Source organism: Falco punctatus (assembly GCF_963210335.1).
Source record: "Falco punctatus genome assembly, chromosome: 6".
NCBI lineage: Eukaryota > Metazoa > Chordata > Aves > Falconiformes > Falconidae > Falco > Falco punctatus.
The window spans coordinates 90489489-90506853 of record NC_137585.1 but is presented as its reverse complement, the minus strand read 5'-3'; the positions used below and the strand labels follow the sequence as shown (position 1 = coordinate 90506853).

General features: G+C 43.1%; 1 protein-coding gene across 5 annotated transcripts in view; it reads right to left on the bottom strand.

Moving 5' to 3' along the window:
* The window catches only part of CELSR1 (cadherin EGF LAG seven-pass G-type receptor 1), a 295961-nt gene that overhangs the window by 39242 nt on the left and 239354 nt on the right, over positions 1–17365 (bottom strand). For 4 of the 5 annotated variants that reach the window (XM_080394090.1, XM_080394092.1, XM_080394094.1 and 1 more), the window contains 14 exons: positions 15607–15773; positions 15029–15214; positions 14583–14696; positions 14079–14253; positions 13201–13342; positions 11802–11922; positions 10369–10552; positions 9455–9556; positions 8459–8553; positions 7945–8154; positions 5044–5227; positions 2643–2786; positions 1274–1475; positions 778–945 (listed from right to left, as the gene is read on the bottom strand). In XM_080394090.1, the coding sequence (XP_080250216.1) occupies positions 778–945; positions 1274–1475; positions 2643–2786; positions 5044–5227; positions 7945–8154; positions 8459–8553; positions 9455–9556; positions 10369–10552; positions 11802–11922; positions 13201–13342; positions 14079–14253; positions 14583–14696; positions 15029–15214; positions 15607–15773 (2194 nt within the window). The remainder of the gene's footprint in view (positions 1–777; positions 946–1273; positions 1476–2642; positions 2787–5043; positions 5228–7944; positions 8155–8458; positions 8554–9454; positions 9557–10368; positions 10553–11801; positions 11923–13200; positions 13343–14078; positions 14254–14582; positions 14697–15028; positions 15215–15606; positions 15774–17365) is intronic. The other variant, XM_080394091.1, reaches the window with a different exon arrangement.

Here is a 17365-nt window from a genome sequence, read left to right as displayed (position 1 = left end):
TTCCAAAGATGGTATTTCCTCTCCCTCCAATTTTTCATTAAAATAAAGGAAAGCAAATCCACAAAAGTTGATGGAATGAAAGGTAAGTTGCTTCTTACCACTGCAACTGTCTTTGGGTTGAATTTTGATTTAAAAACTTGAGATTCAAAAATTCATTATCTTTACTCGTGTAATTTTATCTGCAAAATCTCAGTCCTCCTTTTTACCAACATAAAGACTTGGGTTTGTAAATTTTTTGCACTGCCCCTGGCTAAGACGTCAAGGGTGGGAGGCTGCTTGCCATGTACTCTGTCCATAGTCACTGGGGTGTAACAGGAGAAGATTCAGCCCATGTAAGAACTGAATCATCTCCTGAAGATGTCCCTCTTAAAAAGAGGGCACGGGGCATTGAGAGGCCTTCAGACAAATCAAGAATTCAGGCACTGAAGTTAGGCTGCCTGTTCAGATACACATCTGTGGGCAAAAAGCATGAGCAAATACAAGAAAATTGTAAGATTTATTATTGCTGGGTGAAAACGAACCCTGCAGAAAGACATGATGACACTGTGTTTGTTAGAAACCACATGGCTAATCCTTTGTTTGATGAGTTATGACGATTATTTTAATTTTCCTCAGGCTGGTGGGAAATGACTACATGGCTCTCTTCCACCAGAAATCAGTTGCCATTTGAATAAACCGAGCAGAAAGTGTTTTCCCCCAGAATTATCTTCCTGGGCAGAGCCTCTCTGCTACTGAGACAGTTACCGTGCACAGCTCTAAAGCAAGCAGGAGACTTACGTGATGGAGTGGTTCCAGAAGACACAGACAGGCTTCGTTCTCTCCTCTGTTTCCAACATGGCATACTCCACTATGATGGGCTTTTCCACCAGGTTGGGAGGAAGCTCCCTGTCACTGTGAATGGCTGTGCTTACTACAGGTGTGTTAATAATAGGGCGATTTGGCAATCTGCAGAAGGAGAAAAATTGCACAGTGATCCAAATGCTAAAATGCAAAGCACTGATTTGGTAGGTCCTGCAAATAGAAGGTTTCCAGTCGCTCCCACTCAGAAAGCAGAGCAGATGCACCATAAGCCTTCCACACAGCTGTGTTTCCAGAAGCTGCTAGCACTACTGACATGGTTACTCTCCCATGGTGTCCCAGAGAGACAGTACCGTAGTGACAACTGCAGCACAGATGACATTTGGTCAGTATAAAAGCAGCTTTGTCTCCCCCGCACACTCAGAGCAAGTGGAAGAAGGGATCTGTGCAATTCACAAACAAGTTTGAAACTTACCTCAAGCTCCTTCGGTCAGGATCGTAGTTTTCAGGCAGGAGGTGTCCCAGGGATCGGTATATAATGACCATGGCAACAGTATGATGTGTTGAATCATCTGGGTGTCGCTTCTTTCTCTTTGCAAAAGCACTCTCAGGGCTTAGTGCATCACTGCTCACCTTAGAGGACAATTTTTGATTTGAAGGCTTCATTGTAGGCACTGCTACGGAATTAACAGAAATGTTAAATCCTTTCACACAGCTTTAAACTGGTAGTTTTGCTTTGCAAAGACAGAGAGATGCTACTGTTGTTATAACTCCAGGCTGACAGCACTGAGCATGCTCCTAATGTGATATTTGATACTTTTAATAACATTTTAGCACATTCCATAGTTGTATAGCTGATAATCAAATAACCATTGAACCATGAATGGCCATGTAGTCTAGCTAGAAAATAAGCTATTGCTAGGTTAGAAGATCTGTAAGGATATAAATAATCTGTGCATGATTTAAGGAGAACACTAAAACAATATGCATGGTATTAAATTGCATGTAACTTTATATATGGCAAAACTATTGTTATGCATATACTGATTGGTCATAGGGGACTTCTCCCTGCTAATTCTGTTACATAATGAGCTTTCAATTTTGGCACTATCTCTTAAAATTCACATTCCTTTTTCTCTTACAGAAAAGACACAAGTCATATAAGCAGATGCCCTGTTTCTGAGGAAAAAAAGTCATGAAGTTGTATTAGCTTATTGTTATTTTCACAAGTATTACTGTTTCCCCATTCAGAGGATATTCAGCCATGGTACGTGTATAATTATCGCACTTTGAGTTATCCCCTCTCTCTTCATTTGTCCAAGGTAACTTGTGATTCCTCTCAGCGGTCTCAAGGTACTTCAGAGACACTGGGAAGCAGGTACTTCCCCCCGCGTTCTCCCGCATCACCCATCTTCCTGCGCAGCTCAAGACCTTTCCTGTGCTGTCTAGTGTTTGTGTTTCTCCATCTCTCACACTGCCTTCTTCCATCTCTGCAGAGACTGGGGGAAGATGGCTGTGGGGCTGCAGGCTCTGGGTGGCTGTCCCACCCCATCCTGGTGGGAACAGAGGCAGAGCATTTCTCCCGCTTTGACAGGGCTGTTTAAGGGGCTGCAAGTGAGACCTGACAGACAGGTACAGCCAGTTAAGCAGCCCCCCATGCTCCCATTGTTGCCGGCAGGCAAATGCCTCAGAAGTATGCACAGCTGCTCCATCCCTAAATAATGTTCACTTGTGTAGATGGTCACCCCACTCTCACTCTAGCACCATTCTGCTCCACAAGGATCAATCGTGCTTCTTGGGAGCTAGTCAAAATTGCCCTCGTAATGGCAACAGAAGGGTTTTACCTTTCCTGTCTGAAGGTCTGAACAAAGTATCAGGGAAGACAACAGATGACTCCAGATCTTTTGGATAATCTTCTTTAATCTCATGAAATCGTGGTATTCTAGCTCCCGTGAAATTAGACTTGTCAAAGATGTCAACAGCAATAACTGGGGGGAAAAAAAAATTTCCCACAAAATTAACTTCAATGCTTTCAAACGTGATATTGCAACACAATGAAACATGATCGAAAGGTTAAAATATCTGCACAATGCAGAGGAGAAATTTAAACTTGAAAACACAAAGTCAAATCTAATTTCTCTCAGTTAATACCTTAAATGGCAGCTAAAAGCTTACGTGTCATCATTATTGTACATTTATCAAATTATAAACTTATTTTGCAGTGGAAAGGAATTCACAAGACAATATCTCATACTAGGAAAACACTACTGCAAACACTGGAAATACAGAAGTGGCATGTTTCAATTGCAGACTTGCTTCTTGTAGGGAAGGCTAAATCTTGCTGCTTCACAAACATACTTCTACATCTGTTAAATTGCAAAGTCAGCTAAGCAGAGAAAACAACCTGGATTTTACCCTGGACTACTCCTCAGTCCTCCAGTTCTCCTTCCTCTACATTAGCAATTCCTCTCTGGCTCACCTCATCAGCTCTGCCTGTTGTACAACTGCCAAAATATTTAAAAGGAGCTGAGTTGGCCTGAGCTTTCCCGTTTAAGAGAAGTCATTGAGTGCCAATTTACATATTCTAATAAAAGTGAAAAGCTGGAAGTCCTGGGGGTAATGCTACAGTTAAAGCTGTGATCCACTGCAAGTTTCTATATGAAGAAAAATCCAAGCTAAGATCTGCAAATTCCTATTTCTTTCCTAGTCTCTAAATAACTCCCAGATGAACCATTAGAAAAGTCCATTAACACCATGTTCACCTGGAAAAACTGTTCAAAAGAAAACAGACCCCTTTCAGGCCAGAGCTGCCTCCTCCCTCCCAAGCTCAAGCCTTTATACTCAGGAAGAGCTGGTCAAGAAAAATCATGATTTACAACCTGCAAGAAATTCTGGGTTTTGTTTTCATCTCGGTTCAGTGGGGTTAAAATGCCGAGTGTGAAGATAAAAATATTTTAATTCTGATAGTCTTGAATCAAAAGGAAATATTTCAGTTTTGGTTTATTAAACAGAAATCAAGGTGTTTCAGTTTGGCTTAGTTAACCATTGTCTGTCCCCTCCCGGAGTTGATGCGGGATGTTATAAAATTTGTAGCTTGACTGTCTCACGCCTTTGCTTTTTATGCCCCTGTGAATGTGGATGTGAAGCACTCTCGGGACGAGGTTTGTATACAAACGTAAATTCACTCCTTATACTCACAGGTGCAGTTGAGAAAATAAGACAAGCTTTTGGGCATGTGAGCCCTCCTTCACGTCTGAAATAAAAGCAGCAGCTTGAAAAGCTAAATACAAGTTCAGGCTGATAATAATTTAGACCACCTCTGAAGGCAGCAATACTGCTTGGGAGGGACCTCTGATGGTCACCCAACTCAGTCGCACCTCCTGCTCAGAGCAGGGCTATCACCAGCACCCGATCAGCTCAGCCTGCTGGTACCTGGGGAGAAAGTGAAATAGAGAGGGCAGGGGAGAAAACGGGGAAGAAGGCTGACCAGGTTGTGGTTGTTGCGCTTCACTTGCACGTGTACTACAGGGACATCTGTGAAGTACATCACGGTCCTGCAAGTGCGGAGGCTGCTATTTGCTTGTCAGAGGAGGCCTTTACTGTGACAGACGGGGAAAGTGTCTTGGTACATCTGATGTTTCCCTCTCGTTTTAGACCCATTCTGGATATGTTGGACCCTAAGGATTTTGCTCTGATGATGGGGTTTGCAAGGCTGGGAGGTTGTTTGAAGGCTTGGATGGGTGATTCTGAGAAAATAGCTCTCAGCACAAGAATTTTTATAGATGATTTTCTGCATAGGTTCCAGGCTACAAAGCCATGTGCAAGTCAGAAGTGCACGATCAACAGTAGGGTATTTTTTATACTGCAGTAACTCTTCAGGTGGTGGTGGTGTAATTCTTTCAAAAACATGATCTGCTATGTAGGTAGGCTCAAAAGGCATTATCTTTACTTACAAACTTTGTCCTTCCTGCCAGCTGTACGCTACTGTGGCTGCAACAAAATGCCACACCGAGCAGTGGCACAGCTCAGAGGGAAAACAGATCAGACACCTCCCAGGAGGCCACCATGGCAACTGAGAGATACGGATCAAGGCTCAACTGACTTGAAATGAAGGCACCGATTAGATTAGAAAATCCAAGTATGTTGTTTCTCAGTGGGCACTACTAAAACAAATACCTAGCACCCCCGTTCAGCACATTTTGAAAGCAATAATACAAAATGGCAGTTTTCAACACAGATACTCACTCATGTTAGTGGCAACAATGACAAAGGGTCTCATGTAGGTTTTTTTCATGTTCTGGGCCACATTGTTGAAATATTCCTCATAGTGCCTGAGCAGGTGAGCGGTGCCACCCTCTGTTCGCTGAATTTGCTCCCAGTGCTCCTTGTTGCTGGGGTCCAGTAGAGCACTACCCACTTTGATAATATTCTGAGAAACAAAGTACAAGCCCAAATTATGAAGCAAACAAAGCGTTGGGTTTCAAGTGAGGTATAGTGAAAATGATTGGCATTACTGCCTCAGGTGAGTGTATAATGAAATATTTTAATGCAGGCATGTTCTACTGCAGCCGTATGAAAATATGCGCACCAGTTACTCACCCTGAGGTTTTTTGTTACATAAAGCAAACCCCTCCAAACTTTTTATGAGCAAAGTAAGCCAAAATTGGAGTCTGTAAGAGAACTGCCTACTTTCTTTCCCCTTTATGACAGGAAACCTAGCAAGAAAATGCAGAAGGAAAACCTAATCATGTTTTCTTTGTCTTGGAGAGATGAGAGACAAGAAAAGCAGAGCCCTTGGTATGTACACTGAAGAACTCCTCCAGAGAAATCAAAGTAATGTGATATGTTAAAAATCAAAAGAAAGCCATAGATAGTAATAGCACTTTCTCTTTTACCTTGATTTTATTTTTTACTTCGTTGATTCCTGGATAACTAGGGCAACTTACACGGTGAAAAATGACAAGACTGAATATTAACTTGCACATACAAACTTGAAAATACGTAAGAAAACTTAAATCATGTTGTTCTCCCCGCATTTTTATGTTGCTTACAAATGCTGTTAAAAAGGAAGTTCTAGCTCTCGACCTGCCCCTTCTGCCCCATCTTACAAGAATATGCAAAGGGACCCTCAGGGTGAGTCGAAGACGACCCCAATAGAGAGTGTTCAATGGCTTAAATGGGAACAGTGCTATGAAGTTTTTAATCTTGGTGTACATATGAACTAACTACATTGTTGTGTCAAAACCTAATTCCTAACCAAAGTAAAATCTGCATTAATGATGATTGGAATTAATCACCTCAAGCTCTAAAATAGCCAAGGTAAATACTTAGGCTTCATTTAGAAGCACATGTGGAAGATGCTATATTCTCTAAGTATTTTCTGAGGCTGCAAGTGTGTATCTGAGATAAGAGGCTGCCAGCATGACTACCTTTATATTGGGTGAGAAGCAAGCACTACATGGTTCCCCAGGAATGCAGGACACATGCTGTACTTGGTACCAGACCTCCTCAGTGTTGGTGAATGTTATTTATGTTTTTTTATTATCTGTTTTTCAGGCTCTACCTGAGACTATAAAAAGAAAAATACTTCCTTCTTCCCTTGTGCTCCCTCACCCCCGGATGTTACCTCCTTTTTTCTCATAAGCTTTACTGATAAGTTTTCAAAGTCCTGACCTATTCAAAAACATTTAGGGAGTTCTAAAAAAAAAATCGTCTGTATGAGTTTCAGTGCCAAGTGCAGAGAATAATAAATGAAAGCAGAGGTTTCCAAACCATTTTTTCCTTATTGTTCTTGTTTCTACTTAAAAAAAAACATGCTAAAAATGAAGTTCCTTCTCAAGATCTTAATGGGGAAATTCATTCACTCCACAGCCTGCAGGAGTTTGAAGTTTCAAGTGAGACACAGTTTGTCAGCAGTCTCTCCTTAGGAAAGGAAAAACTGAATGTCTTAAAATCTGGTCTATTTAAAATGTTAAATGTTTCAAAAGTTCTCTGCTGCTTTCTGTTGACTGAAAAGCACAAGACACTTAGGAATTTTCTCATCCAAATTTCCTCCTGCTCCCACCTCCCCAGGTACATCCTCTCCTGGTGGAGCTTGGCCTTGCACAGGGTCTTCAGGTTTACCCCAAAGTCTGCCTGACCTGGCTGGTCCTCTTGGAGTACTGTGAGCAGTGAACTGGGTGTAGCACACCTTCAAAGGGAGCCAGACCACCTTTGGCCAGCACAGCGGCCAGTCTTGGCCCAAGGAGGGTCGGTCCAGCATCCCTAATGCTGGTGCCTGAGCCCTGGGCTCTGCTAGCAGAGGTACAGAAGGATGTTTTAGCTTAGACTCTGTGCTGTGTCATGGTCTGGATCTTGGATATAGTATTGGCAAGCATGGACAGCGGTACCCTGCAGCACACATGGCAATGAGGAGAACTCTATGAGCTCATGGCTCATTCAACCTTTATATTTTCAGACACAGAAAACTCTCAACTTTCTCCACATCTCACATTCTTCCACCACAACATGTTTCCCACAGACAAGGAGGGTGCTACAGTTCGTTCTCTAGACCCGGTCAGGTTTTTGGTAATAACTAGGTCTTTCATGGATGCTCTGACTAGCAGAAGCCCTCTGGCACACATTTTCTTATGTGCCTGCATCACTTATATCAATATGGTATGGAATGGCTTTCAATGCACCAACTCTTTAATAAAGATGACTCAAGTGTCTCCAAACTGAATTATAAGAAACCTTCAGTCAGTAACTGGCTCAAGAGTTAGTTCACTGCACATTTAAATGAAAATGATCACATTAGGCAGGTTTTCCAACAAAACCGAGTATGGTACACAAAGCTGTTTTATCTGGGAAAAACACATCAGCTTGGTTGTTTTTTTCATTTGGGGAATTTTGCTTTTGGCTGTTCTTATGATGGTATTTATAACAGCACTTTCTGTGATATTTGTATTACACACACTTATGTGTGGATACACACATGCGTAACCAATTTCCATTCTAAATTGAGAAGACTGACTCATTAGTGAAACAGATAAAGGAATTACATGATATTTGGTCCACCATGGTCAAAGAAAAATTTAATTATCCATTCCCATAAAACTTTTAAGGGGAACTGTAAAGGCTCAGCATAGTATATAGTATCTCTCTTACCTCATTGAATTCCACATCCCTTGTAGCTGCCAAATCAAACCCTTGCTGCTGACTCTCATATTGAAGGACCCGGATCATCATCTGGTAAGCTGTCCTCACATCATTGCCATACAAGCTGTGTGTGTATTTGGTGGCATTCTGCAGTGCTCTCACAATCCGTATGGTTTTGTCTCCATCCAACTTGGTCTCATTGTGGTGCAACTTCTCATTCTGAGTCAGAGACAAGGAGGAAGAAAAAACCCGATGATATATCTTTATTTTTTTCATTCTACTTAGAAAGACAACCATCATTTAGGGATTTCTGGCACAAAGGAGTTGTTCAATCAAAATGGTGTTTGTCTTGAGAAAGAACAGGACAACTCGATGGAAAATGTAACAGAGCCAGAAATGCACAAGGGTCCTGATGGGAAATGAGGAGGTTCGAGGACTCAGTCAAAAAATGGAGTGCAGGGATATCAAACTGAACTGATGATAATTTACAAAATAAAGGCAAACTCGAGAAAACAGAGCTTACCATGATTTTTAGATCCACAAAAGTGCTGGTGGTGCAGTTGAAAAGCTCAGGAGGCAGCCAGCCCTTCTCAATGTTGCAATGGCGAACTGCATTTCCTGAAGGAAACAAAGTGTTAATGGTAAATAATGTTCTGAATTACGCTGGGTAAATCTTCATAGATTTCAAATATCCTAGACTTTCAGATTGCCTACATTTTCAAGTTTCTTAGAGCTACGCACATATTTCACTTTCCAAACTGCGGATCCCTGTCTGAGAAATGTTGAAGACTACTAATCTTCGTGAATCATTTTCCTCAGGCATTAGAGTAGCCTCACAGCAGAGTTGCTAGGCCAGAAATGAGACAGACGTTTCATTTCCCATAGAACAGCCTTTGAAAAAGACTCTGTGAACTCTGTTTTCAAAAATCTGATAAATGTTTTCAGGGACATGCATGAAAGCAGGTTATCATTTGCTTGCTGTACAAAACAATACATTTTTCAGCCATCTGACTTACGGGTTAAAGAAAAGGTGTTGGGTAAAAAACACTAGGTCTGTTGTAATGCTTAGCTTTATTAGCCTGCAACACTAGTAAAACAATCATCATGTTAATGATCTTCCTCGTTTTATCTTTGCTCAGAGGAGCTGTACCGCTAAAGAACAAGTACAAGTCATTAGAAACTAAGTGTTACATGTACAAGAATTGCCTGATTAAACAGAAAACAGAAAACTGGGCTGTGCTTTTTTGACAATACAAATCTGTTCTTTATATGTGTTTATCTGGTGCACTTTTGTATTTATTTATTGCTACTCCTCCAAATATATTTTAACAGTTCTTTAGTTTCACCTAGCTAAACTGTTCTGCTGCGATATGCATGAGCTATACTGTAATCTCTAGACCCAAAGAATTAATGTAATTCCCTATGTACACAATCTTTTGCTCTTCCCCCCCCCCCCCCCCCCCCCCCCCTAAAACAGGCAGGTAGATAAAGTAGTTAATGTTTTACCCAGGAAACTTACCCACTGATCCCTTAGGGCATGGCACAGCGGCTGGCTGGCCAAACTTGGTCTGTGGCCACCAAATACCAGCCTCGAAAGCTTTGGGACAGCCATTATAAATTACTGAAAGCAGAAAAAGAAATTATGCAATTTTTACGACAAGATAAAAATCACAAAGGAGATATTGCAACCTGCTTAAAGGACTTTCCTGTAATTCCCAAGCCCTGTCAGGATACCTGTCCTCTGCAGTGCATTCCAAGCTGTAACCCATCAGCTGCTCCTTATCCAGCAGTTTGGGCAGACAGGTACAGGCAGAGGAAAGCTCATGATGATTATGGGGCTCCGGGTTTTGGCTCTGCTTATCTCCGCCTGCTCCTTTGCTGTGGTAAAACATTTCTCCTTCATTTCACCCACACACTGTGGTGAGGTGGCTGCTGCAGCAGCTTTGCGCTGATCACAGAAGGAAGGCGGGTGGGTAGGAGGAAAGGCAGGATGGGCAAGACGAGGCCGAGGGCACTGGGTGCAAGGCACAGCCTCTGTGGGCAGAAGTTGTGGGGGATCTCGCCAACCTCTTCAGCACAGCAATACTATGCCGCACTGGCACCTGAACTCAGGTTTCAAGCAAAATTGGGATTTTTGCTGTCCCCCCTCCAAGCTTGCTAATCTCCATTTGATGACAATTAAAGAAATATCAGCCTTCTTTCTTCTTCCCTGGCCCCCTCGCGTCACACTAGCACAGACTTAGGAGGAGGGGTGCATATTTAGGCTGATCCAGCTCCCATTACTCCTGCTAGAGCCACCCCACTGGGCTGACATGTGCCCCAGGATGCCACTGCATGCCCACTGCTGTGCAACCCCCATCTGCCCACTGCTATCAGCTCTGATCCTGCAACTACAGCCCGGCTGATCAGCAGCACTTGCTGGACAGGAGGTACCTTCACAGCCCTTCGTGGTAACTTCAGCAAACGGGTTGTCGCAGCGGTTGCACTGCCGCCCTATGACGCCAGGTTTGCAAGGACACTGTCCTGTCTCCATGTCACAGGCGCGTGTGTGGGAGCCGGATGGGAAGCAGTCACAGGGGTAGCAGGTGTCACTGCTCTGGGGCCTGTAGTAATTTGCCTAGAAAAACAAAACCGATGAGACACGAGGTACTTGATTTATATTCCAAGTTGCTTGAGTTTCTGAAATGATGCTCTAGCAGCACGTGCATCATAAAAGGGCTAATTTTGCAAAGCACGGGATAATAATGATACTAACAGAAAATGTAATAGCTATGGGAAGTGTGCTGTGTTAGCCCAGGCAACGCAGAGAGGCAGAGCTGAGTGCTGGGGGGACGGCTGGGCTGCCCTGTGCCACAGAGACCTGAGGTTTGGACCACCATTTACAGCGGGAGCAGAGGGCCCATGTTACTCCTCAAGTACTTGCTGTCAGTGCCCAGCAAACGCATTCTTGGAGGATTTGCAGTTTCTCTGCTTTGCATTTCCACTCTTGTATGGCGTGAACAAGCCAGTAAGGAAACTTCTTGCACCATCCATTTGTGTTTCACGTACAGGGTGGAGAGGAACCAATGATCATGTATTCAAATCGCATCTGTAAATGCTTTTGATCTGAGGCGTTACATGATTACACAAGAGCATGGTGCTGGCACCCCACTGACTCGATTTAATGCAACAGTTGCTGTGTGTCCTGCTGGGATTTCGGAAAGGAGCACAGGGCCAGATTCACTGCTGCCGGTCTGCACAGGCCCAGCTCCTCTGATGTCATTCAAGCCTGTTGTAAAACCTACTGTGAGAAGTTCTTTGTAAAACCTTCAGGAGGGAGGTGCCTCCCCTCCCATGTCCCCTGTCTGTCCCTGCCTGTCCACAGCAAATTCTTAAACTCAGCAGAGCCGGCACTGAGGAAAAAGCACTTAGCCTCTCATATTATTTATCTCTCTCCAGCTGCTAGGCCTTTTGCTGGCCTTTGCACAGGGGAGAGCTTCACCCAGCTGGCCCGAACTGTTTCATGGCTATTACTCACTTGTGATGCACAAAACACCACTGGTACTCCTCTGCACCCTGGTCTGATCTCCCCTGATAAACCAGGCTGCACTTCAGAGAGATCAGGGCCAGGCTTTTATCCTCTAGTTTTGCTTTCCAAAGAAAAATAAGATAAGAGCTGCACAGTATGATTTTGTCAAGGGTGGTGCCAGCAAAACGTTTCAGGTAAAGATTAACTACACTGTGCATATATATATATATATATATGAATGATACAAAGCACAACTCTGTGTACTTTGTCTCAGATACTCACTTGTAGTAGTTATCAGTGGTATAGGTACTTTCTCAACTAAAGAAATTTTGACTTAAGAATGGTTTCTTTTGCTTACCTTGCAGTGGCATTCTCCATTGGTCTTATTGCAATCAGAATCAAACCCTTTACTAGTCTCACAATTACAAGGGCCACAGATGGGATTTCCCCACCAGCCTCTAGGGCAAGGCAGGTCGATCCTATAAAAGAAAATAAAATTAAAAGAAAGTATTTCAAAGCTTCCCCTTAAAAAGTGGGATGAAAGAGCTTTGGGCCAAATCTGCACTCAACTCCATAAGCTTATAGAGTGTAACGTATCTTACTGCAGGAGCCAGCAATCAATATGTATATAAATACATATATACATACTGTAATAAAAGAAAATAAAGAATATCAGTGCTATAAAACCCTAGAGGGGTTCCTAGAGGGAATTCTTCCCTAAATGTTTTCAAGACCAGCTCCTCTTTATAAGGAGTATACATCTGTACAAGCAAATAAAGTGCTTTTTCCTCTGGGAGAGGACGATGGGGCCCACACCGCCTAGTAGAAACAGTCGTGCCCCCACCAGCCCCTCATTTTAGGAAAGTTTGCTGTCTGTTCTAAAGACCACGCCAAATTTTGTTTATGGTAACTGCCAGGTTTGTACCTCTATGCTTTATAACAGAAAAAACCACAATGCTGCACTTGACATGATGTCAGCAGATAATGACAAGGGGCAATGTCTCTGTGTTGCCAATCCAGAGGAATGAAAGATGAATCTGGCAACAGCACAGCCAACATTTGCAGGCCCACACAACAAAAGGTGGAGGAAGAAGCTTGCAGTTTTCAAAGGGAAGGAAACATCACATGAGCTATTCCTAAATGGGCAGACAAATGCACTTCATTTGCACATCATGAATGGCCCATATTACAGTAAATCAAAGCGCCGTCTCTGGGGTAAGACTGATTGCTGAATGCTTATCTGAGGCCAGGCAGCCAGTGACGAGGGAATCGGCACGTTTCTCCTATACAGCAATGGGACATAGGCCTCCCAGACTGTCCAGAAGAGATGGCTTTTTGCCAGCCCAGGGGCTGGACCCAAACTGCAAAGCCATTTGATCTGGCTACAGGCCATCTAACTGGGGGCACTGTTGTGTGTATGGGCTGGGGCCGCTGAAGGAGAGACACAGAGCAAACTCAGGCCAAGCCCACTGCAAGGTACAGGTCAGCTGCAGTGCAGTGTAACACACACAATTGGTTGAGTCCCTGAACTGCTATTGAAGAAAAGCGGCCCCTGAGTATATGGAAGTTTGCCTGGTCTCTGGAAAGAGAGCTCAGGAGTGCCAAAGGGCAGGGAGCCTGCAAATACCATCCACTATGAACACTCAAATCATAACAGGAAAGCTAACTGAAGCAGAAAAGGGAGTGGGAGGACTGCTGCCTTAGGAGAAGAGCTACCTGGAAGGACCAAGAAGCCAAGAACAGAAAAATTCTCTTACTTGCTCTCGCAGTACTGTCCATAGTAGCTTTGTCCACATTCACAGGTGTAGCCATGGGATGAGCTAGGTTTGTGCACGCATGTGGAGACATGCTCACATGGGTTCAAGTTACATACATCAACACAGTCTCTTCCAAAGTACCCTGGGGAGACAAGGTCGTAAAATTACAGCAACCATTGTAATTTATGATTTTCATGTCTCCAAAAGACCATCTATTTTAAGCTTATACACTAATAACACATCTTCAATAACCAGTAGATTCCCCCTGAGATACTGTCAGAAATAAGGTTCTCTTTTTCCCTCAGCAAAAAAGATTGTGGGCTGTTCTTTTCAACAGTCTGTTAACATGCTTGGGGTACCCTTGTGCCTTTAGTTCCCAGTTTTATATTCAGGGCACGTGTTAACAAATAGTTTTGTATTCTCTCCCTGCATGTATGGGAGGTGACTGTGCTGGGTGCTGACAGCATGTGCTGGCTACATGCACCAAAACAGAGAAAACATTCTAAGTATCTCAATTAGGATGCAGGGTGTGAGACTGAAATTCAACAGCAGAAAAGGCTGGGAAAGAAGAAGTAAAAAAGAAAAAGAGAACAGACAAAAAAAGGAAAGGGGAGGTGGCTGGAAAAACCCTTTGGACCAGAGACTGTCTTTCCGTTTGGTTGATATGTTGCCTAAAACAAATGATCCTTAGTCCACAATTGCAGTTTCAAGGGTGCTACAGTAAGACTGAGAGACAATACTGATAGGAAAAGGAAGAATCAGAAGATGAGCACTTTGCAAGCAGGCTGCTGCCGCTGCCGCCACTGCTGCTCTTCTGATGAGAACATAAAGATGTGATCCAGCTCCTGGATGAGTGGATGGGACGATCACTGAGTTACCTGGGTCACAAACACAGGAATAGCTGTCCCAGTCGTCACTGCAGTAGCTGTGTTGGGGACATGGGTTGGAATCACAGGGGTTATCCACTTCGCAACCCTCCTTCACATTGATCTTGATAGCCTGCTTCATGTTGAGTGTAGCTGTATTTGTAGATGTCTCTCCCATTCTTACTCCCTGTTGACAAAAGAAAATTACTTTTAAATTAGAGTTTTCATTCAGAATACAGCACTATGTGTTTCACTACTTCTGTTAATCCATGAGTCTGCATTTTAAGGAAACATCACCTGATGAGCCAAATCAGATTATTTTTTTTTAAATGTTGCTCCCCTGTGAGACCAGATTTGTACTTGGGAAAGTGGGCTGACTTCAATATTTTGATTCTTAAGATATTTTGACGGAGGTAATGGAAATATCTGGGGACAGATGAAAAAGAAACCCCCACATTTTCACATGTGTATTTTCTTAAAAGTTCAAAGTTTGCTGCTAAACTTTTCATTTCATACCTGCATACAGCCATAAAATCCCTGCTGAACAGAGACTTGGTCTCCAGAGACACCTCCCACAATGATGCTTTTCATTTTTAGTCCAGGCAGTTGATTTCCAATCTGCACAGTGCTCTGTTGAGGAAAAGTCAGTAAGAAGCACTGTCATCCTCTGTGACACAGATAGCCTATTTTCTGTAGTGATGGAGTCAAGCAGTAGCTGACAGTAGATTACAGAAAAAAAATATCAAAGCAGTGAGGAGCTAGACATCTGAATGTAACATTTTTACAGACTTGTTCATAAGAAATCTCATTATTTGGCTTAAAAAAATTAATATAACTTCATTAGGCACAAATCACCGCAGAACATGGTTCACAGCTTAAGTATTAGTCCACAATCTTTTATCCTATTTTCTCCTAAAAACATTTCTGTAGTGCCTAACGGCAAAGTTGTGGAGCTGCCTTACCTGGTACATCCCATAGTCCAAGGACATGACAGCGAGGTATTTGATGTCTTTACCATCTTTAGCACTCTTCAGTTCTATTAATAAATGATGCCATTCCCCATCACTGACTCGTGACTGGCTCATCTTCAAACTAGCAACCTGGCTCAGGCCACTGTACACCTCAAATTGCACATAGTTGTTCAGTATCTGTTGAAAAAAATAATTTCTATTTTTTGCTACACATTTGTATTTGATGTGGAAGGGGGCAGACGGCAAGACAATAATGTTGCAATAACTCCTTGCATAACTTTGGACATTCAGACACTAGCTTATCCTACTGACAAAAAACCCCAAAACAATCAAGAGACACATTTTTTGCATCTATATTAATGCACACTACCTGTTTAAAAAAATAATCTTAAACCAATGAATCTGAATTTTACAATCATCTATATCTTTCTAAAAGGTTGAAGAAATCATTTGTATTTACTGATGTGCATTTAGCTAGGTGGATGAAGCTACGTAGTTCACGTGGCCGTATCCACTGATAGGGCAGAATTTCTCAATTCTTTTCTCACCAAAAGCAGTCACATTTTCACCTGAATGTTGATCTTGGATGCAGTCCCAGCATTGGCTTGCATTAACATGCCATTGACTTTCCGGGTTCTGAACATCAGCCCAATGTACCATGGCACAGAGATGGTAATGTCAAGGTCACTCCAAATGATAATGCTTTCACCACTGAAACGCTGAGGAGAAGGCATTCCTGTAAATCAAAAGACAGGACAGAAACAGTTGATTCCCTTCAGGCCAAAGGTTAAGAGGAGAAATGACACTATGTTGCAGTGATGGCACAAGGTAGCTAGTCCCTCTTCCACTGAGCTATTTTTATATCTACATATATCTACTATGGAGTAAGAGCCAGTCTAGTGGAGCTACTATGAAGCAGCTGATAATACCGTAAATTCACAACCTACCCTTGTTGCGGGGTAGGCACTTTGTCTCAGTGTCCGCACTCAAAGGCAGAACCTCCACACTGCTACGGCGTTACACATGTGAAGGATCACAGAATCACAAAACGGTCAGGGTTGGAAGGGACATCTGGAGATCATGTAGTGCAATATCCTGCTAAAGCAGGTTCTCCTACAGCAGGTTGCACAGAATTGCATCCAGGTGAGTTTTGCATGTCTCCAGAGAATGAGTCTCCACAGCCTCTCTGGGAAGCCTGTTCCAGCGCTCTCTCACCCTCACAGTAAAGAAGATGTTCCTAGAAAGGTAAGCTCAGGATCTCTGCTGATACAGTTTTGCTGATGAGTGGGTGGACAGAACAGGAAGTATGAGGGCAAGAGTTGCTGCAGATGTTTTCAACATATCCTTGATTACCTGCTTCTAATTAACAGATTAAACACACAGGAAAAGGCTGGGAGGCAACAGGAAATTATTTAATTATAAATACTGCAGGGCCAGACTATTCAGCTGTCTCAGCTACACAGCCTTTTCACAGGGAGAAAATTTGTGTGGAATTGCTTAAATCACCTGCCTTAAATATCTTGAGGTGACAGCTGAAGAGCTGCCCTCCTATCTAACCTTGCACAAACACAGCTCCTACAGGGAGACACTGATGACAGCCTTCAATGGAAAGCAATTTGCTGATGGAAAACAGGAATGGCCACCCTTTGGACTTTTAAAGTAGTTGCCTCAAGTAACAGAAGCTACAGTGCTACGGATTAGTTGATCCCACCGTTTAGAAGCACAGATTAAGCTGTGGGAGCTCTGTGCTATTTTGCAGCACCTCACACGGCACCTCTACCATGCATGGCACCTTGTAGTGGGATCTGCAAGCAGTCCCTGCCTGATGTCCTCATTCACAGGCATGTCGGTGAAGTTCACGGCAACTTTTGCAAGTGGAAGCAAGCCTTGGAGACTGGGTACAACCACCACAGCCTGGCACCCAGCCTTGTATCTTGCCGTGCTCACGAACCCATGTGCATGTTCAGTTGAGATGACAGGGCTTAACAGTCTCCTTCCCCTTCTGCTCCACGCTACCATATCTGCTGACTCTTCTGGATTTTCTTGTAGTAGGAGCGATCATGTATATACAAATGCATGTGTGTTACTGTCAAATGACAAGTCCTTAGAAAAAGGTAGAGAGATGACATCATAGCAGAAGATGGAGCCAGGTTGATGTGAAGTTGCATTTTTTTGAGGAAAAAACCCAAACCTCAAATTCTGATCTGTCTGCCTTGCTGGTGTCTATAAAGGGAAAGGCTGTGGTGGGGGGAGTGCAGGGGTTGGAGGAAAGTGCAAGCCTTTCAGCTGCCTGTTTTTGAGAAATAAGATGTCAGTGACTAGTGGACT